At 37.1% G+C, this 25,207-nt stretch overlaps 1 protein-coding gene and 2 long non-coding RNA genes across 3 annotated transcripts; 1 reads left to right on the top strand and 2 right to left on the bottom strand.

Moving 5' to 3' along the window:
* Window positions 1-939: 939 nt before the first annotated feature.
* Window positions 940-9,354, bottom strand: abhd15a (abhydrolase domain containing 15a). The gene is made up of 4 exons (XM_026282225.1): window positions 8,703-9,354; window positions 8,106-8,638; window positions 5,009-5,361; window positions 940-3,481 (listed from the first exon to the last, which is right to left on the bottom strand). Exons 2-4 carry the CDS (start codon window positions 8,604-8,606, stop codon window positions 2,929-2,931), a joined length of 1,407 nt encoding a protein of 468 aa, XP_026138010.1. The 5' UTR covers window positions 8,607-8,638; window positions 8,703-9,354; the 3' UTR covers window positions 940-2,928.
* A 2,293-nt stretch (window positions 9,355-11,647) lies between these two features.
* On the top strand, window positions 11,648-16,837 carry LOC113115026 (uncharacterized). Its single transcript, XR_003293821.1, has 4 exons — window positions 11,648-11,903; window positions 12,214-12,251; window positions 13,897-14,018; window positions 16,604-16,837. It is a non-coding gene; the product is annotated as an uncharacterized LOC113115026 (long non-coding RNA).
* Window positions 16,838-21,317: 4,480 nt separating this feature from the next.
* On the bottom strand, window positions 21,318-23,851 carry LOC113115533 (uncharacterized). The gene is made up of 3 exons (XR_003293899.1): window positions 23,724-23,851; window positions 22,018-22,233; window positions 21,318-21,498 (listed from the first exon to the last, which is right to left on the bottom strand). It is a non-coding gene; the product is annotated as an uncharacterized LOC113115533 (long non-coding RNA).
* Window positions 23,852-25,207: the final 1,356 nt, after the last annotated feature.

Here is a 25,207-nt window from a genome sequence, read left to right as displayed (position 1 = left end):
CTAAAATGACTAAACTTAAACAATAATTAATGATAATGAAAAATATAAATAATAAAAACATTCAAAACATTATAAATACTATAATAATAACATCGTGACACACATTATAAGTCAAATCAAAATTATTCAGATATATAACACTAACAGGTGTAAGCTTTTAACTTAACTTATAAGTGCATAAAATCAAATGTACAGCTATGCAATCCTTAGACCAACAATTATAGTACCAAATTATTGCAGAAAAAAGGGAAGTAGTTTCTGTGACAAAATATTTAGGATTGGAAAAAGTGTAGTTGTAATAGTTTTAAGAACTTACCAATAAGCACCCATAGTACGTGACAAATGATCTAAATATATAGTGATTACTGCCCTGTTTTCACTATTATCCACTAGATGGCACCATAAGGCAGTTATGTAAAGATGCTGGACTTTATCAATATATGAGTAATGTCAAAAGCAGTAGCATATATTGACTATTACTTTAGCATAATCCTTGCTATATATATAATACAATATATAATACAATATACAATATAATACAATATAATAACAGTTGTTTGATACTGTATTACAAAATATTCTAACTGAATTTCACTGTTGACTGTTCGCAGTGTGGTGTCACGGATAGACAAGGTAAACAATCAACTCAGATCAGGAGCTAATGTTATAACCTTAACGATTATTAAAACTGATTAAGGCATACATAATCGATTATGAAAACAAATGTTTGGGAACACAAAAGGGCAATTAAATTATAGTGCTAAATCTAAAAGGGCAGTTTTCTGGTCTGTAGGACATCTCAGTGGAAATGAAGACAAACCACTAAAAGATTTTATTTATTTTATTTTTTACAAACCAATACTTTTACTCAGCAAAGACGCATTAAACTGGTCGAAAGTGACAATAAAGATTTAATAATGATTTCTAATTCAAATAACGGCTGTTCTTTTGAACTTTATTCATCAAGCAATCCCGAGAAACATGGTTTCTACAAAATGATGAATCGGCACAACCGTTTTCAACACCGATAATAAGAAATGCGTCTTTAGCATATCAGAATGATTTATGAAACATCATGTAATACTGAAAACTTGAGTAATGATGCTGAAAACTGAATTTTATATTAGGAATATTACATTTTCAAATAGCAATATTTCACAATATTAGAGTTTTTACTGTATTTTGCAGAAGAGATGCAAATGAATGCAGTCTGGGTGAGCAAAAATCTTTGCAACCACAAACTTTTGAATAGTACAAAGTTGCATGTCACATATTACAGTCTCAAGCATTCTATAACATACAGGTATGTGCCAATACAAGCCTGTATATTAAAAATGTTTTTCCAGGATGATACAGACTGGAAAATTGATGTCTTTTGGTATGTAGGTTAATTATGAAGAAAAAAAGCCAGAGGAAGAGCCCATTTTGAACTGCAGAGACTGTCTCTTCTAATCATACCTCCTTTCTCTGAGCTCAGGCTCCAGGCTGAAGCTATATTTGGGGCTGTCCAGTAAAAGTGTGATCATGCATCAAATTCACGGTGTGATCAGACAGCGTGGAGCTTTGTGACTAAACGCACATGCTAACAAACGCTTCAGTTTTGCAGTCATTTTTGTGAGTCTGCTCTCAGGAACAGTTGTGGGAGTCAATTAATTCCCATTTCTGTTTCATGCAGTCCGTTGCATAACCTATAATTCTGATGCCCCATTTGATAACAAAACCTGACTCGCATACATGAATGTGTTAAGCCGAAACCCTTTAATTGAAGCTCCCATGTTCACAGACACCAGATACACATTACAAACATTTGAGATGGATATAGGAAAGGCAGAAAGGAAAAACAGAGGGGAAAATAAATCAGTGTTGGAGCTCCACCCATGTCAATGAGTGACCAGCTTTCCCTGAAACCTCAGAATGATATCATGTGAAACCCTAGCAGTGCTAACGGACTCTTTACTCTGAACCCACAAGCTCCTTTTATGGTGGAGAAATATCTAAATAAACTAGCAATCTCTCAGAAAAACAGTATTATACAGAGGGAATAACAGAATGTCACTTTTGCATTATCGGATGCAGCGAATGTACTAACGTCCAAAGTACCAAAAGGAAAGGCCAGTATGTAGCCACTAGCCATCTTTGACCCCTGTCTCCTGTTATTTCTTAATCTTCACTAAATTCTGGAATGAAATACTGAAACATTTGGACCATTCCCTTTGAAAAAGACATACAAAAATTTAAGGCTAAAGTATTTACTCCCATTCAGTGATGCAATTTTTTTTTTAATCAGTATTTGTATTATTCAAAAATCTTAACATATTTAAAACGATAAATCTGAGAAGCAAAACTTGTTTTCAGAAAATCGTACAAAATTTAGTGAGCCCAAAAATCGTCAGTGGACTAAGAAATTTATTTAAAGAAATCCAATAAATATTTTTGTTTACTTACTGAACTAGCAAACTATTTTCTTCTTGTTTGAAGTACACCATTTACTAAATTTAGGAAGCCAAAAATGACCAGTGTGGTAATACATTTATTTTGAGATATTTAATCAAGTCTTGTTATCTAACACAAAAAAATACATTGTTTTAAGGATTTTATTACCAGAGATACTATCAAAAATACTGATTAAAACGTTAATTTGCCATTGAATGTGAAAATTTTAAACTATGATTCAGTAACCTTTCTAATGTTTTCACAAAAAAATTTTTTACATCCTCAAAGACAGGCGCAGTCTATCTGTTGACAGAGGTAGTCCAATTTCTGAATAGTCCTGAATGCAAACAGAGATATTTTGACTCAGCTGCTGGTTTTCTTGGCTGAAACAGCAGGTCAGACAAAGGGTTCTAACTGATCCTTTTCTGGCAGTGTTCTTGGCCATTTCAGTCTCTCCATAATCCCAAACAAAGTGAGGACCCTCTGAGCACATCATCATCTGGTGTAGGACCTCTGCCAGTTGTAAATGGCGTGAATGTTATGTGAGCAGACGGGCAGTCTTTTGCATGTGCTGACACTACGATGGCGGAAAGTCTTGCCAGGCCCACTCAGACCCCTCCGCCGGGCCGCCAGCTTGGCGCGCTCCTCCGCAGCAAAGAAATCAGTGGTGGCCCGAAAGAACTCCAGTACAGCCTGGTGGCTCCAGACGATCGGGCCCTCGTCTGATGTGGAGAACCCGCAGTGGCCACCGTGGGCAGTCAAAAGTAGGAAGAAATGTGGGTTGCTCTCAAAAAGCTCTAACGGTAGCGTGGCCTGAGGCTCCCCTCGGATGGGGTCATCCTGGCTGCACACACACAGAACAGGAATGGCCACTTCATCTATGTCCCTCAGTGGATCGTTACGTTCCCAGTACGCCTCCCAGCTACCTGCCCCATCCGTCGTCCCCTTTAAGCCAGAATGACAGAACAGGGCCTCCTCCATTGCCTTCAAAGAGCAGCTGGAGAATAAGCTGTCTGTGTGGACAAGCTCTCCGAGCACAGTTTTATACCTGCAATAAAAGATATAACACAATATTGATTATAATCATTATAGAGAAGGGCAGCAAAGGAAGAGTTTTGTTTTCATCATTGATTCGAGGTACAACTAAGCAGGAAACCTGTTTAGACAGATCGCAGAAATCAATAGCACTGGATACGCATTGCTAGTCGGTGTGGCAACAGTGTTTTATTTAAATTTGAATCACCCCGAGTTTTATTTCAGAAACACCTGATTTGTAACCAATGCCTGTGAAAAAGACAAACACAACTTCAAATTTAATCTATATAATGCCATTCAACAATGAAAAAAAAAAGAAAAAAACAATCCTTAAAACAAGAAACTGACCAAATACATGATTTTCTCTCTATATATAGCTGTAGTTTGTCAGAATGAAATATCAGTTTACATTTTGCCATTAATTTTGTTTGCACAAGGAGTCTGACAGCAGTCAGTGCTCCACACAGAGATCTGATCTCATCATCATCAGTCTGTCTGGAATAACATGAAGAAACTGAACAAACTGAGACAGACTCAATCCAGAAGAAGTTTCGCAACATCTCCAAGATGCTACAAGAAACCAGCAAACCTTCCTGAAAAACAATGCGCAAGTGCAGCTAGAGCAAAAGATGCTTTAAAACATTTAATGGCATTAAATTATTATTACAATTAAATGGCAAAATGAATGTTTGTAAATGTAAACTAATATTTCCCATTGACACACTACAGCAAAAGATAGAAATAACGGACTTAAAACAATTTTTTGCTGGTGAAAATGTTAGTGTTCAAATCATTTTGGCCACCACAGTATGCATATATGTGTGTGTGTGTTACATATACACATTTCTATATATACATACATATACATGCATATATATATATATATAAAATGTGTGTGTTTGTATATGATTTCTTAATTTTTTGCAGACTCACATTTTTCTTGTTTTTATTACCACTTTTTTCCCAGCAATTCAGCTGTTACATAATAGATACGTGTGCTCTGGGGCTCTTCTGTTCAGTCTGTCAAGGTCAGACGTCCACGAGTAAAAACAATGGAGAACTGCTTTGGATAGAATTGACTTTGTAATTCTAACTGAAAGCAACACTGACACTGTTTTTTTATGTTAAATGTTAAATCTGTAAAGCTGCTTGCTTTACAGCAATATATTGTATAAAGTGTGATATACGTAAATGTGACTTGAGTGGAGCGCCGCATTGTAGAGGTTGTGCAAAAATATCCCATCAGATGCTTTCTTAACTGTTTGTTAAGAACGGTTTATTTTTGTTATTGAGAGTAAAGTGCACAGCACAATTTAACATATGTTGATATGCTACCAGCAGTGTCAGGATGTTCGCTTACACTACAACACTGCTTAGGTTTTTCAAACTTCTTTTTAACTTTACTGTAAGTGAATACTGAAACAGAACTTAAAACTGACAAAAAAAAAGACTACATGACAGTTTAGTCCATTTCTAAACAGTCCTGAATATAAACTCAGGATATAAACTGAGAGGAACAGGATCTTCCCTATAACCCTACCTGCTGAGGCAGATTTTTTGGTAAAGCACAAGAGCCCAGTGGAACGGCCAGGCCGGGCCACTCTCAAACCAGCTCTGGCAGCGGAAAACTGGAGAGAGGCAAGCCGCAGCCGTCACGTAGCTGGAGGAACCGCACTCGCCCAAGTAGGACAGCAGGAGTCCTGAACCGGTGCTCTCACTCACAGCGTAGATCTGGCCCGCTGGCTGTCGGTACCGAATGTAGCGTACCGCTTCCCGCAGGTCAGTCGGGTCACCGAACTGCTGCAGCTTCACAGTACAGAGCGGCGTCCCATTTTGACTCCGGCGGTTGAAGATCACAGGAAGATAGCCGTGACTCAGAGCTGCCTCACAGAGCTGAGGAGAAAAGAAAAAAACAGAAAGCGTCACATGCCAGATACAGCACACAGGGGTCATACTTGTGCATATAAACAGAGATGTTTTACTTGACTCTTATCCACACCTGTAATAAGTAGTTTAGAGTTAAAGTAAAAATAGATACTATAACATATACATATTTTGAAGCAGGACGCAGCCATATAACACTCTTAAATATACACACATACATAAACGTGTATTTTGCTACCATAATGTGGTCGGGTAGCTTTCTCTGTAGCCAAATTGTGTTAATATCAGGGTTGTGCTAAATTCTGTTACTTGATGGAAGGACCAGCAACACTGCCGCCAAATTCCACAAGTCTGAAGAATTCTTAGAAATAAATAATAATCTGACAGAGTGCAAAATATCACAATTTCCCATAATCTTAGAGTGAGATCGAGGAAAACATAGCAGATGATAAAATTCTATACTGAACCTTAAAAAAATATTTTTAAACAAGCATTAAATTCAGTCATTTTAAATCCTTAAGTAAATTGAGGCAGCACAATAATATACAGTATGAAACATACATTTTCATTTTGAGATCGACGGTTATTAAATTACGACTGTTTTTAAGGATTCAATTCCAGTGATGTTAAGATGATATAAATGTAAGGAATAAATTGCACAGGCCCAAAAACATCACAGCACAGTGTGTATACTGTAACTAAAAATGTAGGATTCATCACCAAGAGCAGGTGTGCTGAACTTTTTTTTTTTTCTTGAATACCTTATTCTCAACATATCATAACTTGACCAGAAACTGAGATGTGGAGCTCGTATGAGAAATAAGATTTCAAATCTGGCTTGAAACACCCATCCTATTCCTCTTCACCCTGTTATTTTCTGTCATCATTATATGCTCTTATTAGGAGTACACTAACAAAAAGACTAAAAAAAACAAAAACGAAAAAGCACAGTAATTCTTCTGTTCTATTCATGATGGCAAATGTCTAATTGTTCCAAGATGCAAATGAAATGACTTAATGTAGAAACAGGATCTGCCTCTCACCACAGTATTTTCATGTCCCTTACTTACGTCAGTCAGGAAACACACTAGCTCTTACTGCAGTCCAGCACTGCTTTACGAAGTGCAAATTGGATGCAGCCTCACACCTAGCACGCAGTGATCACCCCGTAAATAGCATTAATCTGAAACGTATGGAAACCGTAAAGTGGACTAGCTCTCAACCCCAACCAACACCTTAAAATGTGTCTATTTGAACATACAGACTTGCGTATTACAGCCTTGAAACAGACCCAGCCAAACATATAAAACTGAAGGGGAACCATATGCATTACTTCACTGTTATGTAAAAAAATAAAGAAGTTTAGTCTCTGCTAATTTACATTTTTAGTCAGTCTAATCGAGACCCATTGTCAGAAATAGTTTTTTCACAACAACGCAAAAAAATGGTTGAGCAAAGATCCCACTGACTTCTTGGCATTTGACTATCAACAATTGTCTCTTATATGCCATCTGTCAACAAAGATACTTCCACCATTACTGCTCTCAGTCATGTCCCGCAAAAAAAGAAGGAGCAGAGGAGCCTGCTGACACACTGATTATATTCTCCACAATACACAGCTAACAAAGTTCCGGTGAGCACAGAGCATATTTCTCTGGGAATCATCCATGATGGAGCGTGAAAGCTAATGAGTTTACTTAAAGTTGCCTGGGGCTTTAGGTCTGGAATATGGAGCGAGCTCCAAATTGGGTGAGGAGGAATGACTCACTTCTGACTCTACTGCAAAGAGTCAGAGAGGGGGTCTTTCATGCATGCTGTAATTGAAATAATGAAAAAGTCATGCAGCCAGCATCTTCTCCCTAATGCAAAACAGTCAAATGGAATATAATCACTTCACCTTTAATGTACTCCAGTTTCATAATGTATTCTCAATACTAATTTGCTACTTGCCCCTGAGGATTAATACCTCTGCATTTGATTGTAATGCATTGTTTTCTGTTAACAACTAATTTGGCATTGTTAATAACTATGTTTCTCATGTCCGTTAAATATAACCCCACCCCATAGACAGTATATGTGGACAATAAAATGGTTTCACATGCAAGCTAATCATCACCTGTACATGCACAATATATGGACTAGACTGAAAAATACCATTTTTGCGCCAAAGTACTGTAAACCACTGACTTTATTCTGACTCCTGAAATCAACAGCTGCTCCTTTTCATGAAGGAAAAGAAAAATAAACACCAGACACACATCTGGAATGGCCTACACATCTCACCAGAAAAGCTTTATACATGTGTTTAGGAAACCAGTTAAGATATTTTGGTTGCTATTAAGCATTTCAGGTGAAATACTTTTTGCCTCATAATACCCTATAATGGCGAAAAAATGGCGAAAGTTTTATCCAAATTCGTTTTTTGAATTTGCTAAGCTGCATAACAGGTCGAAAGGCCAAAGTTTAAAGGTCATAACTGGTTCTTTTAAGCTTTTGAACAGGTGTCAAAGAGAATACTTAAACATTTCATAGGCCTATCTATCTATCTATCTATCTATCAAAGGTTAAAGATCATGGTTCTTTTGATCATCTGTATATGGGTCAAAGAGAACACGCGTGTGTATGCATGTACACACACAGAGAGAGAGAGAGAGAGAGAGAGAGAGATAGATATAGATAGATAGATAGATAGATAGATAGAACCGCACTCTTTAATCCTAAAAAGGGAAAAAATGTTTCAAGATCACCATTACCTTGAGCACATTCCTGGTGATTTTCCCAAAAGAGTTGGGAATGATGAGCAGAACTGGACTTGTGGAATTACTGGAGGTCCTGCGCCTCTTGTAATGTGCTGCACCAACAACAGCCCAGTCCAACGCCACGAGTCCATCATCACTCAACTGCAAATGATCTCGAATGAAATGCACCGGACAGTCAAACGGCCACAAAGCGCCGAAAACAGTCTGCAAAGACGACATCATTCGCCAGTTCCATTTTGGTATCGATAAAGACTTGCAAAAACTCATGCAATGTTTGAGAAGGTAGTTTGCCAGCGCCGAGGGTTTGCAGATCAAGGCGAGCGCGTCTGGTTCACCTTGCCCCTCTGGTTTCGAGTCGCATCTCTCCGCGGATCTTCGGCTCTCGCGTCGCGGCAGCAGCAGCGTGGAGTGACTCTCCGCTCCAAGACACTTGACCACTGGCCAGAGAATGGCCATCAAAACCATAAAACAAGCAGCAGCAATCCATTCCAGCATTTGAACGGCTTCGGAGACTGCAGTTGAGTAACCTGCAAAAAAAACAACAAATAGCCTACCTCCAAAAGCTTCCGGATTTTGGTTTAAAAGCCCTACCAAATGAAAGAAGCGAGTCAGGTTAGTGTTAATTGATAGCACAGGTAGTAGCCTAAAAAAACAGGCAGCCTCTGATAGCGATTGTTTCAACTTCAAAGTTTTGAAAAAGGGTGGTTTTTATAGCCAGTAATTCGTCGCTGTTCTCGAAGATGGCACGTTGTCCCATAATCACAATTTATGTCAGAAGAATGTGGTGTGTTGCCGCCATAGTTCAAAACGAAGCGCCCTCGCTGCCTCTCTTTGTGCTCCGTATGATTATGCAATAGGTCTTCTTTCGCAGTCAACTCTTCACCTGTATCCGCCTGTCACACTCATGCAGTCTTGTGGCATTTTTGTGCTCATTTCAGTGGTGTGCCACAGAACAGCTTTTGAGATTGATGATTGTCAGATAGTTTTCTGTGTGGAGTCGCATCACACACACACTGGCTCGAGCCCGTGAATCATCCCTGTTTTAGAGAAAGGAACGCCCTCTCCAGAAGATATTATTCATCTGCAATACTTTTAGGCTGATGCTGAAATAAATCGGACTTGTCTCCTACCTCTTTTAATAGTGTTTCATTACAGCAGTTGTTCATTAGCCTAAATGCTTGGATTACTAGCCTTCTTAAAGCAAATTCAATTTTGGTAGGAAGTTTTACACATAAAAAATAAACACTTTTCAGAAATAGTATTACATTTATACATCCTTACATGAGATAAAAACGAAATAGCCTATACATGTGTTCGAAAGCAATTTTATTTTACATGGAGCGGGTCGCCCCGTCATGGGTGTCGCTGATTACGTCACATGACCAGCAGTGTTTCATAGTTGAATAAGCTACTACTATTAGGCTACTACTAGGAATGCGTTTATATTTTGATAAAGCACGTTCTGCCAGTGGTCAGCTGTTTTACAGAGCATAAACATCTAAATGCATCAAACTAATTTAGTATTATAAAAACACTATGTATGCTAATCAGGGACAAATGCTGTGACATCAAATGTTTAAGGCAAACACATGACCAGTTAGCCAGTTAATCAGAATAATAAATAAATTAATTATAATGGGATGAATAAAAACCACCTAAAAATATACATAGTGCGCCTTTAAGAAAAGTAACATAATGTAATCCACTTAAACTATAAACGCACACAAGTTAGAAGTATACAGAAGAATACAAATATTTGACTTTTAGTTCAATCATTGCTTGCAAGATAAAATATTGTTTAGTTTACTAGTTTCAGAGTGATGAAAAAGTTTTGACAGATTGGAAGTAGGCAGCAAATTGCATTAATTTAAACCCACAGAATCACCTTATATTTATATTACATAATCATATTAGCTTTATGTGACCCTCTAATGTGTTTAAAAGTAGTCTGATCCTTCTAAAAAAAGGCAGAGTTAAAAAAAAATCTAACTACATTATGGCTGAATGAGTGGGGGGTGTAATGCAATAAACAAAGCCTATATGGCACAGTGCCAGTTGGGTGTGTTGCCTATAGAGACTGCTGTCTGGCTCCACTTGAGCTATTGTTCTCAGTATATTCTTAATGCCTTCAGAATAGACACTGAAATGGTCCCATTAATGCCAGCATGTTTTTATAGTGCTGCGGACCGAGCGTCAGGATTACAGGCACCATGTGACATTAAGCTTTGTTTGTTTGACATTAAGGCTTAGGCTGGGTTTCTACATGCAACAAAATCTGTTTCCTTTCACATTTAACCTGGTCACTCCAGCGTGATAACAGCTTTCGTGTGGAACAGAGGAAATATGGATTGGGGATTACATTGTATTGTTACAAGATGGAGAGATTGGGTAAAGGTGCATGTGGGGAGCTGTTGGATTATCGCTGTCTGACAAACCCTTCATTTCTATTTAACCCTCTGTTGCACCTTTTATATATTGATCATTTTATACACATTTTATTATATACCTTACCTTTTGTATGATAAACAATTTTTGTATTGTATATTTCCAACATGAAAACTGGGCCCAGATCAAGGCAGGATGCACAAAAATATAATATTTTGGGAATGCATGCTATATTAAACAAGTTTTCCGCTATGTCACACCCATACAGGATTCAATGACAATGAAAGTGTCTCAGAATAATCTTTGAAAAAGAGGACTGCCTCTGATTGCCTTGGGTGGACAGTGAGGAAACAAAGGAACCAAATGACAAATGGGGAAAGGTTTTTCAACAGCCGTGACCTTCAGGGCACAAATCCAACTGTCTGATCACTTTGTAGAGGCCCGACTGTATCACATTCTCCTCTGTGCCTTCACCCTCCTTTATGATTCAGATCTCCCTTGTATGTGATTGTGATAACACACACCTGCATTCACTGGGCCATATAAGTATGATGAAAGCCTTCTATACTAATGTTTTTCCACCGCCGCTGCACATTAATGGATCTGGGAAGGGCTCGTCTATATCTGGCCCCTTCCCTTGAGTGCTGATTTCAACTGAAATACTAAAATTGAATCTAAGCCTACATAATGGCTTGAATTATAGAGCAAGTACAACCACATACATTATAAATGAGAAATCTCCTGCACAGGGAGCTGATCATTCAGCCGAGTCATGCAGATTTAATTCCCAGTGAGTTGAACCTGAACTAAAAAAAACATTTAATCTTTCCTCTTTAAACTAAAATGAAATTAAAACATGTACTGAGTCAACAGAAATGTTTGCTTTACTGCAAAGCGCTATGACTAAATGAAAGAGTGCTTACAGAGGGAAAGGAGAAGGTTTCAGTTTACATTGTATAAATATATATATATTTTTTTTATTCTAAACTATCTACAAAATAAATGAAGGGAAATCAATAATGAAATTTTAAAATAATTTTAAAAAGAAAGGGGAAAAAAAGAGTTTAACCTAGCAGTCCCACTATAATTGTATAAGTATTTTTTAATTAGATTAAATTAAATTACTTTTAGACAGTCTACACTGTAAAAATTTTCCAGGATTTCACAATATATAACTGTAATATTTCACAGTTAATTACATTATTACCACTTCACAGGCTTTAACTGTGATAATTCACAATATAATACCGTATTTAGACTTTTACTGTGAAAATAATGCAGGCGCGGGGCTTTTACAAGAAACTACTGTGAATGCCGTCTTTTTTGAGTGGCAACTGCGGCAGCGTCATCAGAGCGTCATCAGAGCTCTCTGATCTACGTGGTCTCATTCGGTGGATTCAGACAGCGGTAAGTGTTTAAATGTCAAACTTTATCAATTTGATGTTTTTTTATATGATAGTGCATGTAATTTAAAAGTATGAACCAAATTAGGGTTAGTTGTAGGTTCTGTTGTCATGTTTTTGTAAGTTAGCTGGAGCAGACTCGCATCGACGATTAGGCGCGCAAATTTGAATGAAAAGACGTTGGTTGTAGTGTTAATTATACCGTATTAAGTTAACTGTGAGATGTCTGATTAGATACACCGTCGAACATTTAACTTTAGCTTTACTTAAAGCTTATCTTAGTTACTCTAACAGCGTTCTCTCTTTTACCACAGCATTTTCTACATTGACCGACGATAAATAAAGTTATAAGGTAAGATGTGGCCTTAATGTGGGTATTATGACAGTTATTATTAACTAGATAAATTATGGTGTTTGTGGATTTGGGCAAAGGTGGATTAAATTCATCTCAAATTAGTAACTTTATGCTTTTCTTCCCTGCTGTGTGTGTGAAACGGAGCAACCGTTGTCTTTCTCGTCAACAGAAAAATGAATGGGGGGCTTCATCCAGCTGAGTTCACGCAGCATTTTCAACCGCCATTTTTATTCGGATAATTTTCAAAATATTACTGTTATTGTGTCATGAAATGTAGTTTTAAAAGTATTTCAGGCGAGAATGTAGTTGTTTTAAACTCAAATATGCGGTTTATTTATAATGACAGAGTCTATTTAAAAAATGTGTTTCGCCGATCTCGGAGATGAGACGATCCCGTCATCATGTATCCGCCGAGAGTAGCCTTACCTCGGCTAGATCTTCTGACATTTGCCGCTGGCTATGATGTGTCTTTAGTGGTTCAAGATCAAATATAATTCGTTTGGGGTAAAATGAAACGTTTCTTATCTTTGGCCTATATTCAATTTATCTATTAATATGTTATATATATATATATATATATATATATATATATAGGTCATTTTTATTCCTGTCTCTATAGAAATATGAACTTTTGTCATATAGCTCCGGTTGACTGCTCACTGACAACATCTGTCGTTCCTCCTTGTTGAATGAGTGGAGAAGGGTATTCCTGCACAGCCGGAGGCTGCAGGAACATACTGTTGAATGAGTGACTCCTAGCAGGCTCCTGATTGATTAACGCGGCGCGAATTGACGCCAAAGTTCAAATTTTTCAACTCGGGCGGCAGACGCGAATTCGCGTCAAACGCTAAATGCACAAAAAGCACCATTCGCGCTTAACGCGCGTTTCGCTTGAAGCGCTCTATTCGCTCGTCAATTCGCGTCTTCCGCGCCGCACTTAACGCCCCATTCGCGCCGCGAGACCTCCAGACGCACGTAAACGCGCCAGACGCTCTATTCGCGTTTGGTGTGAACACCGCATTATACGCAGCTAAAACGCTGGTGTGGACGGAGATATTAGTTTTAATTCTCCGTTTCTAAACGAAAACGCAGTAGTGTGGATGGGGCCTTAATTTGTGTGTCTGTGCTGGAGACCAGACCAGATTAGACCAGAGACAAAGCTTAAAGTCAGAAACAACTAAAAAACTGGGTGCTTTATTGTGAAAAAGATATAAGAAATGAAATGTTTATCACATCATCTGTGAACGGGTAATAATTCTAGGAGGAAGAGTACAAGTAGAAACAGCCATAGGGAGATGGACAGGCAACAGGCTCTTACTCCATCCTCTGCAAACGGAACATGTAAATTATGTAAATTGTTGTGTGCGAATGCTTTGCCTAGGTAAATCACACACCTCTACTTTGGTGAAGGTCTATTCTTGACTGTGTTTGTGATGGAAATGTTTTTCAGTTCAGTTCCATGCATTTTTTTTTCTGAATTACAGTACTTACACCTGAATTACACCTTTGTTTAAACTGAGCTAACTTTAGTTTGACTCTGTACTGCAAAAGCAGTGACCCACTGAAGGTGGTGACTGGGAACTGACACTTTTTTCATCACACGAATTAAACTAACAGGTTTCTTCTGTCTTTTTGTTTGAAGGTGCTTCTTGGGCATCAACCCAGAGACAGGCACAAAATCTAAGAGGCAGAGAGGTCACATGAACCAGCAAGTCTGCACTCTTATCTGGAAGCTCATTGACTTCGAATGGATGTCAATCTAATGTAAGCTGTGTTCCAATTTAAGAACGGACTAATGAAACACAGTATCTGTGTTAAAGGAACATGCTGACTTTTTGTGACTTTATCTTATTCCCCGTATCCCCCAGAGTTAGATAAGTCTATACATACCCTTCTCATCTCCGTGCTTGCCGTAAGACTGTCTGAGGCACCCACCGCTAGCCTAGCTTAGCACAAAGACTGTAGGTAAACGGCTCCAGCTAGCATACTGCTCCCAATAAGTGACAAAATAACGCCAACATTTTCCTATTTACATGTTGTGATTTGTATAGTCACAGTGACTCTAACCATCTTCTAACCATATACATACTGGGAACTATATTCTCAGAAGGAGTGATTTTCTCACAGCACCTGAGAAGCCCTGTGGTGAGGAGCAGAGAGTTTGCTCAGAATTGGAGTAAATCACTCCAAAGAAGTAGCAGTGCTTCGCCTTTTGAGAATATAGTTCCCAGTATGTATACAGTTAGAAGATGGTTGTGTCTCATATGACCTTGTTATTTGTACACACTGTGACTATACAAATCACAACATGTAAATAGGAAAATGTTGGCGTTATTTTGTCACTTATTGAGAGCAGTATGCTAGCTGGAGCTGTTTACTTCCAGTCTTTGTGCTAAGCTAGGCTAGCGGTGGGTGCGTCAAACAGAGGCACTCAAGGAGATGAGAAGGGTATGTATGGACTTATCTAACTCTGGGGGATACGGTGAATAAGCTAAAGTCCCAAAAAGTCGGCGTGTTCCTTTAAGCTAGATGTAGTTATGCAGTAAGAAGTTTACTGAAGCTATTAAAGGGTTAGTTCACCCAAAATTGAAAAATCTGTCATTAATTACATCCCCTCACGATGTTCCAAACACAAGAATTTTGTTCTACACAAATTAAGAAAATTTTAAGCAATATGAGAGCTTTCTGATCCCACCTATAGACTACTATGTTATAACCATTTTCAAGTCCGAGAAAGGTAGTAAAACCATCGTTAAAATAGTCCATGTGACTACAGTGGTTCAACCTCAATGTTTATGATGCAACGAGAATACTTTTTGTGCCCAATGCAATCACATGCATGATCGAGAACACATCACGTGAACAGCATCGGATACTGGCACAGAAAGGAAAAATGTTGAATAAAGTCGGTATTCTATTTTGTTTTGTTTTGTTTCTGCGCAGTAAATGTATTCTCGTCGCTTCATAACATTAAGGTTTAACCACTGTATACATATGGACTATTTTAACAATCTTTCCGGGCCTTGAAAGTAAAATAATTGCTGTCCATGGAGGATACAGAAAGCTCTCGGATTTCTTAAAATATCTTAATTTGTGTTCCAAAGATTTTTGGGGTGAACTATCCCTTTAATGTGTTCTATAGTGTCTCCTGATTCAATGTAGAGTTTAGACAGACTGCAAAATAAATGTGTAAAATTAATTGTTTTTACGTTTATTTGATTTTAACATGCCTTGACGTCTAAAAAACGTGAAATTTACAGTACTTTACAATAGTTTTAAGTGTAAATTTACATTACTTGCTACTTTGTTGAATTACTATGCAATTTAGCATGCAATTTTTGCTTAAAGGGTTAGTTCACCCAAAAATGAAAATTCTGTCAGTAATTACTCACCCTCATGTTGTTCCAACCCCGTAAGACCTTCTCTCATCTTCGGAACACAAATTAAAATATTTTTGATTAAATCTGAGAGCTGTCTCACTCCTCCATAGGCTTCTAAGGGATTGAAACTTGCTGGCCCAGAAAATGTATTAAAAACATCATTAATATAGTCCAAGTGACTACAGTGGCTCAATCTTACGTTTACCAAGCAACGAGAATACTTTTTGTGCGCAAAACCCCCCCAAAAATAATGACTTTATTCCACTATTCATTTCCTTCTCTCTGGGCCTCGGGTGAATTCATGTAGTATAACAGCGTAGCGCTTCTGTGTTATACGTCACATGCATCACACACATGACCAGCGTCGGCCAATAGTCAGCCTACGTGTGACGTATAACACAGAAGCGATACGCTGTTTTACTACATGAAAAAACTCAAGGCCCACAGAGAAGGAAATGAATTGTGGAATAAAGTTGTTGTTTTTTTTACGCACAAAGTATTCTCGTCGCTTTATAAACTTAAGATTGAGCTACTGGAGTCACTTGGACTATATTAAAGATGTCTTTAATACATTTTTCTGGGCCAGCAAGTTTCAAACCCTTAGAAGCCGATGGAGGAGTGATCCAGCTCTCAGATTTCATCAAAAATATCTTAATTTGTGCTCTGTAATTACTGACAGAATTTTCATTTTTGGGTGAACTAACCTTTTAACCTCAATCATGTTACTTTCAGTCCTGTTACTCACGTGAAAAATATTAGGACTGGGTAAATGTAACAGGAGTGATTAGAGTCCTGGTTTGTTGATTTAATATTAATTGAGAGTACTATTCACATTTTTTTTAATAGTTGAAATTACTTAAATTGTAGACATTTTAGGATTAGTGTTACAATGCGAGCACCATACTTACAGTGAGTCAGTCCACCACAGAGTAATTTAAACTTTTTGTCTTTCTTATCTTTTGTATATAGTGGATAGAACCCACACTATGCAGGTGCCAGCTGCGAGGGAAGGAGAGAGACACCTGCGACACCACCTTTTTGTCTTTTCTTACATCTCTCTCCCTCACTCTCTCTTCTCTGTCTCCTTCTTTCTCTTTTGACACACATTCCTGTTACCCAGTGTCAATCCCTGTTGCCCAGTGTTTTATTCATGTAATTAAATTGTATTTTACTTCTAAAAAATAAAAGTTATGTCACTGTTTTTATCAGTTTTGTTTGGTCCATCATTTATGCTAAATCACAGTAATAGATAGACATTCACAGTTATGTACAGTAATTCTACAGCTGCTTACTGCTAAATTACAGTAATAGATAGACTAATTTCACAGTTAAATACATTAATTCTACATCTGCTTGCTGCTAAATTACAATAATAGACACTAATTTCAGTTAAATACATGAATTCTACAGCTGCTTACTGTTAAATTACAGTAATACATAGACACCAACTGTAATTTCACAGTTAAATACATTAATTCTACAGAAGCTTACCGCTAAATCACAGTAATGCGATGTCTAAATTACTGTGAAGTCACAGTATACAGCTGTCATTTCACAATAATTTACTGTAAAAATGTTACAGTAACTTACTGTGAAAGTCATGCAATTATTAACCTGCAATTTATTGTAAATTTACAGTCAAATAATTAACAGTGTAGGAAATAAATAAGGTGACATTAATAAAGAAATGAACAAATTATAAAATAAAAAGTTGGAAAAGACAGGGGTTTCTGTTTAGATTTAAATGTTTAGATTTAAATATTTTATTTTATTATTTTTAAACAAACCAAGAAAACAAATAAGTTGAATGAATAAAATAAAAAATCATAGATTAAAATAGAAAACAGGGAAAACGTAATCTTGATCACTGTAGTAACTCAAACATAACTAGTAAACAACACATGCACATATACCATTAATCATGTAATTGTCAGCAAAAGTGTCCAAGCATCATCATTACAGTAAACAATTAGTTATCTCCATTCTTAGTCTCATATATCACATGGTTGGCATGCTACAACTGTTTATACATGTTATGAAGAGCTGAAAAAGCTCATAAATTAGCAAAGAGATAGGATATACACCTGCCGTCTTCATCTAGTTGTTCCCGCTCTGAACCCCACTGATCTTAGGCACTGTGACGTCAACCATCAGACACACACGGCTGCTTTAGAGGAATGTAAACAAACATGTTGATAAGCAAATCATTGAAACCGATGATAACCCCAATAATTAGTTCTGAGCCACCGCTCCGTAGGCCTTGTTCTGAGTGAAGGTTACAGAAATGTTTAGAATGCAGTGATGCTGCCAGCTCTCATTAAACTGTCTGTAAGAGCAAAGGTCTGGTTATGGCTGAGCTGTGGAGCAGGGACAGGCCCTTGCTGCTGTGATGGGTTTGCAGACACGTTGCAATGGTAAACAGTTCTAGGTGAGTATAAATTTGAGTATGTCACTGTGGCGTGTAGGGTATTTTGAAAACTTGACCACATCCTCCCTGGTCTTCTTCATGATACACATTTCCTCTTTTAGAGGAATATGTTGAGACCAGCCAAACTATAACAGGTGCACTTAAGTTTCTTGTTCTTTTTTTGAGGTAATTCTGACTTCTTATCGCAAAATTCTGACCTCTTTTTGTCTCAGAGTTGCAGGTTCACGTCTTGCAGTTACAAGTTAACATTTCTTAATCTAAGTTAAGTCTCATAAACTAAAAAAGGTTTAGAAAAAAAAGTACTGTTGGGTTGGGTTTTAGGAACTGGTTCCATATTTCCAAGAACCGTGAATTTGATAAGACTCTGCTTAATGATTTCTTTGCTCTCAATTTTATGTGATTTCAAAACAAACCAAGCGCAATGATGTGAAAGAGAATTAAGCACTCGTGAGCTGTTTTCTGTGCTTCGCACACATCCAATGCACATGCACAAAAATTCACCTCTAATATAGTGTGCACAAACTAAACCAAATTCTCTTTTCATTCTTCTTGTGTTTGAGTGGGAAAATACTAAATTGTCAAAATATCCTAATAAAAATTACTGAAAGTAAACAGTTGAGACAGAAAATGTATGTGCAATAATATATTGGATCGGTGCATTCAGTATTAAAGTGACAGCAGCTTGAAACTGTCATCATCGGTGTCATCAATGTTAATCAAAGAACAAAAGAAAAATCTAATCGCTGATTTTGACTGAATAACTTCTGTAACTTTAATGAAGATAAATCCATATTCTTTTTGCAAAAATTAAAACTTACAGCCTACAATGTTTTAGTTGTACTTTTGATTTCAATTTCTGTCCCTGAACTTTGTTCAGTTGCATTATTTGTGCAATATTGCTAAACTGATTATTTGTTCTTATTTTATTACTAATTTTTACCTGTCTTTAGTAACGTGTGAAATCTATGTTAGTTGGTGGTTTTTGCTGTTGTATTTTTGTTAAAACCACAGGGAAGTTTCTTTTTTAAGTGTTGTTTAGGCAGCTGGCTTTTGTTCATGGTATTCAGCTGCAAAAAGACACCTTAATACCTTAATGGAATCAAAACTGGGAATCTGTCAGAACATTTGTAGGCCTCAGTTTCAGTATTCCTCCAGATGCACTTGTGATAGACATGCACAGAATCAAATGACCATGAGCTTCAGTAAACACACATCAAAGAAATGCAGGATATACTTAAGAAGAGAGATTAAATAGAGATTTTCTTGTGCAAACAGCATGAGGTTTTGAGTTTCTAAGTAAGTTCCTGTTTAAGGTGACATGCTCTGGATGTTAGTGAAACTGTCTTGACTCGAGCAATGCTGAGACACTGCAGGCAGCTGCTTTGTAAAGTATACTGTGGTCCACATCTCCATGGCAACCAAAGACATTTAGCGGCAGCAACAGCACAGCGGATGTTTTCACATGTTGCCATTCATAGGGGATTCAAACAGTCACAAAATGTCAGCTGTCATGAAGTCTGATATCAGACTGTAAGGTGAATGGTGGACAAAATATGCACACTCTTTTAATAATCAAGTTGAGTAAAAGTACTTACTTTCAGTGTATACTTAACCTAAGTATAAAAAGTCAGAGTACTTTATCTACTATACATAAGACTAGGGCTGTGAATCTTTGGGTCGGCAGCAATTCGATTTGATTCACGATTCAAAGGTTTTCGATTCAAGAACGATTTTTGCAAATTTAGAATGATTAAATTCGATTCAATTCACAATTAAATGTGATTCGATTCTATTATAACGATTGGATTCTGTGTTCTTTAAGTGCATTCACAGGATTATTTAAATGCTTCCCCTAAATTCTTTAAATGCTTAGTCAGGGGCCAAATTACACAGCAGTCTTTATGGTTAGAGAACCATAGGTTAGAGAGAGAGAGAGAAAAAAGAACATTTTGTCCATTGTTAGATGCTAGTTTAATGATGCTATGGCATGACAAGGCATACGTAAAAATGTATGCAAGCCAAGATAAAAAAAAAAGTTTAAGAGTATTATGTATAAGCTAACATTTTGTCCCACCAGTGGCATAGCTATCATTTCAGAAGTGACAGAAATGTCAAATATAATCATTTTATGTATGTAGCCTGTATTATTGTAATAAAATATACTATTAGAAAATACACTTTATAGTTTCTGTACTTTAATAAACGATGTAAATTATTCAATTTATTGTGTTTTTTTTTAGGTTAATCTTCTTCTTTTTTTTATTCAATTTAGCTGCCGATAAAGCCTGGCACGTCTATGAGAGCGAGTTCATTTCTTTGTCAGTGTGAAAACTTATTTATCTCATTTTCACAAAACAAAATGCTATAGTAGCTATTTAACTTTTTCTCTCCATCAGCGAATGATGATTCTGAGAGAAAACACACCTGATGTCTGCTAAAGCGACGAATGCTACTTTCTGCTCTGTTCATGCAATAAATACGCAGCATTCGACTGCTCAGGTAAAGCCGTCGGTAAGATACAGAGAGCCACTGAAAAACTAAAGAAAAGTAAAACGACTTACTTTAGTATTAGGCCTACTGGCCACGAGTCCTGAGGAGAGATCACACATCAGCTGCGTCAGAGACAAACGAAGCGCGAGCGCAACCCTTTGACAGTCTCGTGCGGTGGAGCGCGTGAAGGAGAGAAGCGAACACTGTTCCAGGTCTCCATTAATTCGTGCTTGTATTAATTTAATGTGTATGTATTTTGAAAGCACTGAATCGCTATAGAAATCGCGATTCATTCGATTAGTGTCCGAGTTGGCGATTCAAAAATCATGTTTTTAAGCTCGATGCATTTAAATCGTCAAGGTTTGTAATCGATGCATCGAAGTGTATGTTTAACATGTAATTTCATTTAATTTAAAATGTCATTTCATTTCATTAGTGAATAAGTAGTGAATAAAAGATTGAAAAGTGAACAAGTGCAGTCAGTCTTTTTGATTTTTAATTATCATTCTGAAATGTAAAATTCTAATATTATAAAATATACAAGTATTCCAATTTTATATATTGTGGATATTTAATAATTTAATAATTATTAATACAAAATCCAAATAATTTAAATAATAATTCAAAATAATAATTGTATCTTGTTACCAGACTAATTCACTTTCAATTTAAAAGAAAAAAAAAACAATTTTCAAATTGTTATAGAAATAAGATTAAAAGAAAATTCCCTGATAAAATACAGATGTGATAAAAATGTATGACGATATGGCAGCTTTCAAGCCTCATGACACACTCTGAGCCTCTGAGAAGATGAATACACACCAGAGTGATGAATGCGTCTGATGAGCCATGGAGCAACTAGCCACAGATCGGGTCTCATTAGAGCTGCCCCCTCCAGGGACCCAACACCCCTCACAGGGAAATGACTTCAACCTCACAGTTGCAGCTGTTGACGGGGTATAGAAAAAGACTAGAACGAGGCCAATGGATCAAATAAACCTGACAGAATCATCACAGAACAAGACCTAGTTTGTTGTTTTGTCACTATGGTTCATCTTTTAAAAAAACTTGCTCAACAAAACTGCAAAGATGCATGCTTTCCATTCTTCCTGTCAGTGGTCTTTGTGTGCTGTGAATGTGTGGTAAACAAAACACTACTTTGTGGCCAAGTACACAGTGAATGAATGGGCTGAAAAGGTTACTGTTTGTTGTACAATTCTGGCCAAGTGAACCAAAAGATACAGAAGGAGCGACAGAGAGAAAACACACTGAAAGGTCACCTCTATTTCCACTGATGTATTGTGTTTGCATTTGTTCTTCCAAAACACTGAAAGCAAAAATCTGGACTATATTTTTGATTACAAACCTAATATACTGAGCTCATTTGTGACCTGTGTATGCAATAGACACAGAACAAAAGCAAAGGATCTTTAAACTGAAAATGTGTTACTTGAAAATTACTCACTTGAGACTCTCTAGGCCTGTTTTCATCTTAAAGTTAAACTTCCAGCAAACCATCCATCGCCTGCAAGTGTTGTAATGGATTGTATTTCACCGAAGCAGAATCTCGAACTTCTCTGATGGTTGTTTCAATGTAGCACACGAGTGAGTCAGACTTTCATTCTTCTCTTTGATCTTCCTGTCTCTCTGTGAATGCATTGTGGGACATCTCAGATCAACCCTAGACTCAGAAAAGATGAAAACAAAGTGTTATGAGAGCCATTAAATGAAAGCTGACTTAACACAAGCTCTCTGATCACTGTGTCTCTTTTCTCTGCCTCAGAGTGTGTTTTGAAACTTCTGTAGGGGTACAGTATTAAAAAGTCTCACACATTCTGGTGTGTCAAAAGATCTATTTCTCTGTGTGGAAAGCTGGAAGAAATCTGTCTGCGCTTCAACATCAGTTATAAAATGTGTGCAGACTGATAAAGGGAGCTGAAATGAGCTGTGACTGATTATGCGTGTGCATGTGTGCTCAGCACCATAACCTCAAATAAATACTGCCGTCTAGCTGGCTCATAGAAACTCTCTTCTCTAAACAAGACTTCTTTCATCATGACTTGCTGCTTCTGAGTTTATCAGAGTGGTTTTGGGTACATTAAGCCTATACTTGAAGCCAATACTATATCTATCTATAGCAATTGAAGGAATATTTCACCCAATATTGAAATTCTTTGAAACAGAGGAATACATTTAATTTAATTTAATTTAATTTAATTTAATTTAATCAAATGCTACTGAATAATTAATGTTTTCAGAATATTCATGAATATTAATTTCTTATTTAAATAAAAGTGTAAATAAGTACAATACTAATTATGTGCTATAAATTACAATAAAAAGGCTATACATTGAGAAAAATGCATGCAAAACAAGCAGAAAATTGCTAGTAAATTACGGAAAGACCTCAATAGCATTTCCTTGTAAAATGTACTCCAATAATTTGTTTTATTTACTACTTTTATTTTTTTTTAATATATAATTTGTAAATCATTAATATAATTTAAAATCAATTATCATTTATTAATTATCACTTTATCACCATTTGTTTAGTCCATACAACTTTTGTAGTCCATTCAGAAAATGTTAAGTGAATAAAAACATACATTTGGTCTGTTTCTCACACAAAGTTATGATAAGCTGTCTGGACCACTTTTATAATACTTTTTTGGAGCTTGGCATTATAATAACCATGCATTTTTTTTTGTATGGAAAGATGAGGCTTGAACATCCATTTGTTACAGTGCACAAATGCATATGCATGATCAAAAACCTTGACATGAGTTGAATTGCATAATCACATTCTTTTGGGTCAGCTGTTGCAGCAAAAAATCTCCCTGCTTACACACTCTCTCTCTCTGCTTCATAGAGAATTATTACAGTGGTGAAAATATCACAGGCACTGGGACTTCAGCATATCAAAGCAAAAAGAAAGAAAGCATAGAAGCGCTGGCTTAAAGGGATGATTCAGTAGCTCATGCTGCGGTCAGTGTGACACAGAATGAATAACACATCCACTGCCCATTCTTTCCACAACACAATGACAGAGATCAAATCACAACCACAAACAACAGAAAAACCTTAAACATGCCAGTGAACATATGAGTTGTACACTTTTCCTAAATAATTTCTTGGTGCAGTCATGCATACGTCCACAGTACACTGTCTCACCTCAGAACCTTGTGGCTCATTGACGCACAAACCAAAGGAATGAAAAACAAAGTATGGCTCTCTTGAGTGATTCTTGATCCGATGTAGAGCCACATGTGCCTCTCACGTCATTTCATCGCTGAATTTACACTACACTGTCATGAAGTGATTAGTTTGTTTTCTAAATACTTTTTGTGGGATTTGACTTTTGTTCTTTTTTTGTGCTGCATGACTTTCCCATGTAACTGAAACAGTCTGTTCCCTGTGATCTGGGACCTCTGTCCCAAGAGTCACATGCTGCGTTATCTGGTGACAAGCCAAAAGAAACAAAGGCCCATGGGACGCTCACGGTAAGCCTTTCCCTTGTTGTTATACCCTAGTAAGGGAAACATGAGCAAATGTGTCCAGTGAATGTTGTCTTTCACTGCATGTTATAATTATTTCACTTCAATGAAGTATAAACAATTTAAAAAAAAAATACCCTTAAATTTATGATACAGTACACTTAGCTAGTGCCAGTAGTGTTGGGGAAGTTTATGTATTTACGAGCGAGTCACTGAATTAGTCAAACAATTTATTCAATATTCATTGCTTAATGTAGGAACTTTGATGCATTGATTCATTCGATTCATTTAAGAATACAATCTTTAAAGCAAATCACTGAATCATTCACTCAACTGATTCATTCAGGAATGAAATGCCACTATTTGTATGTTGCTCTGAGACATGCAACAGTTGTTATTATATTTGTTACGTTGTTCACGCTTTGATCTGAATGCAAACAACATATCCACACACATATGTTTCTTATGTTCAGTGGATACTCTCCAAAATGGTGCCAGGGTGACGTGAAGGAGACAAATTGTTGTATCAAGTCATTATTTTTGTTTTCTTTGTGCACAAAATGTATTCTTGTAGTTTTGTAAAATAATTACAGCTGAACCATTGATGTCACATGGACTATTTTAATGATGGCCTTACTTCGTTGGACCTTGATCATCTTAAGGCTGGTTCACACGGCAGGATAATTATGCCGATTTTAGCCCCGATTCACCCCTTCCGACAATCTTAGGATGCTCCGATTATCGTAAAATAATCTGATCAAATGTTCCTGCCGTGTGTGGTGTGTTAAGGCTGGTTCACACGGCAGGATAATTGGGCCGATTTTAGCCCCGATTCAGCCCTTCCGACAATCTTAGGATGCTCAGATTATCGTAAAATAATCTGATCAAATATTCCTGCCGTGTGTGGTGTGTTAAAACTAATCTCCTCTGCTCGGAAGAATGTCGGGACCGCTCCGATCTCAAATCGGGGATATCCAACATGTTGGATTTATTTTGCCCGATTTCTTCTCGTGTGTGGTGTCCCCCGAGGACAAACAATCACGCAGCCTGTGGACTGTGGCGTGTAGCCAATCAGAAAGCGAGGTGACGAGGCAGTGATAGTACCGGGAAACAAAATCAAAACAGCCGGCGTATATAATATAACAAATACAAATAAAGTCG

This window comes from Carassius auratus, chromosome 15 (assembly GCF_003368295.1).
Source record: "Carassius auratus strain Wakin chromosome 15, ASM336829v1, whole genome shotgun sequence".
NCBI lineage: Eukaryota > Metazoa > Chordata > Actinopteri > Cypriniformes > Cyprinidae > Carassius > Carassius auratus.
The sequence above is the reverse complement of the archived record's forward strand: the minus strand, read 5'-3'. Positions and strand labels throughout refer to the sequence as shown.

What these genes read in the sequence shown, in the direction of transcription:
- abhd15a (XM_026282225.1), bottom strand. Translation starts at nt 8,606, where the DNA reads ATGCTGGAATGGATTGCTGCTGCTTGTTTTATGGTTTTGATGGCCATT. An exon ending in TCACCAGGAATGTGCTCAAG is followed by an intron (nt 5,362 to 8,105) that starts GTAATGGTGATC and finishes TTTTCTCCTCAG; the next exon opens with CTCTGTGAGGCAGCTCTGAG. An exon ending in CAAAAAATCTGCCTCAGCAG is followed by an intron (nt 3,482 to 5,008) that starts GTAGGGTTATAG and finishes CTTTTATTGCAG; the next exon opens with GTATAAAACTGTGCTCGGAG.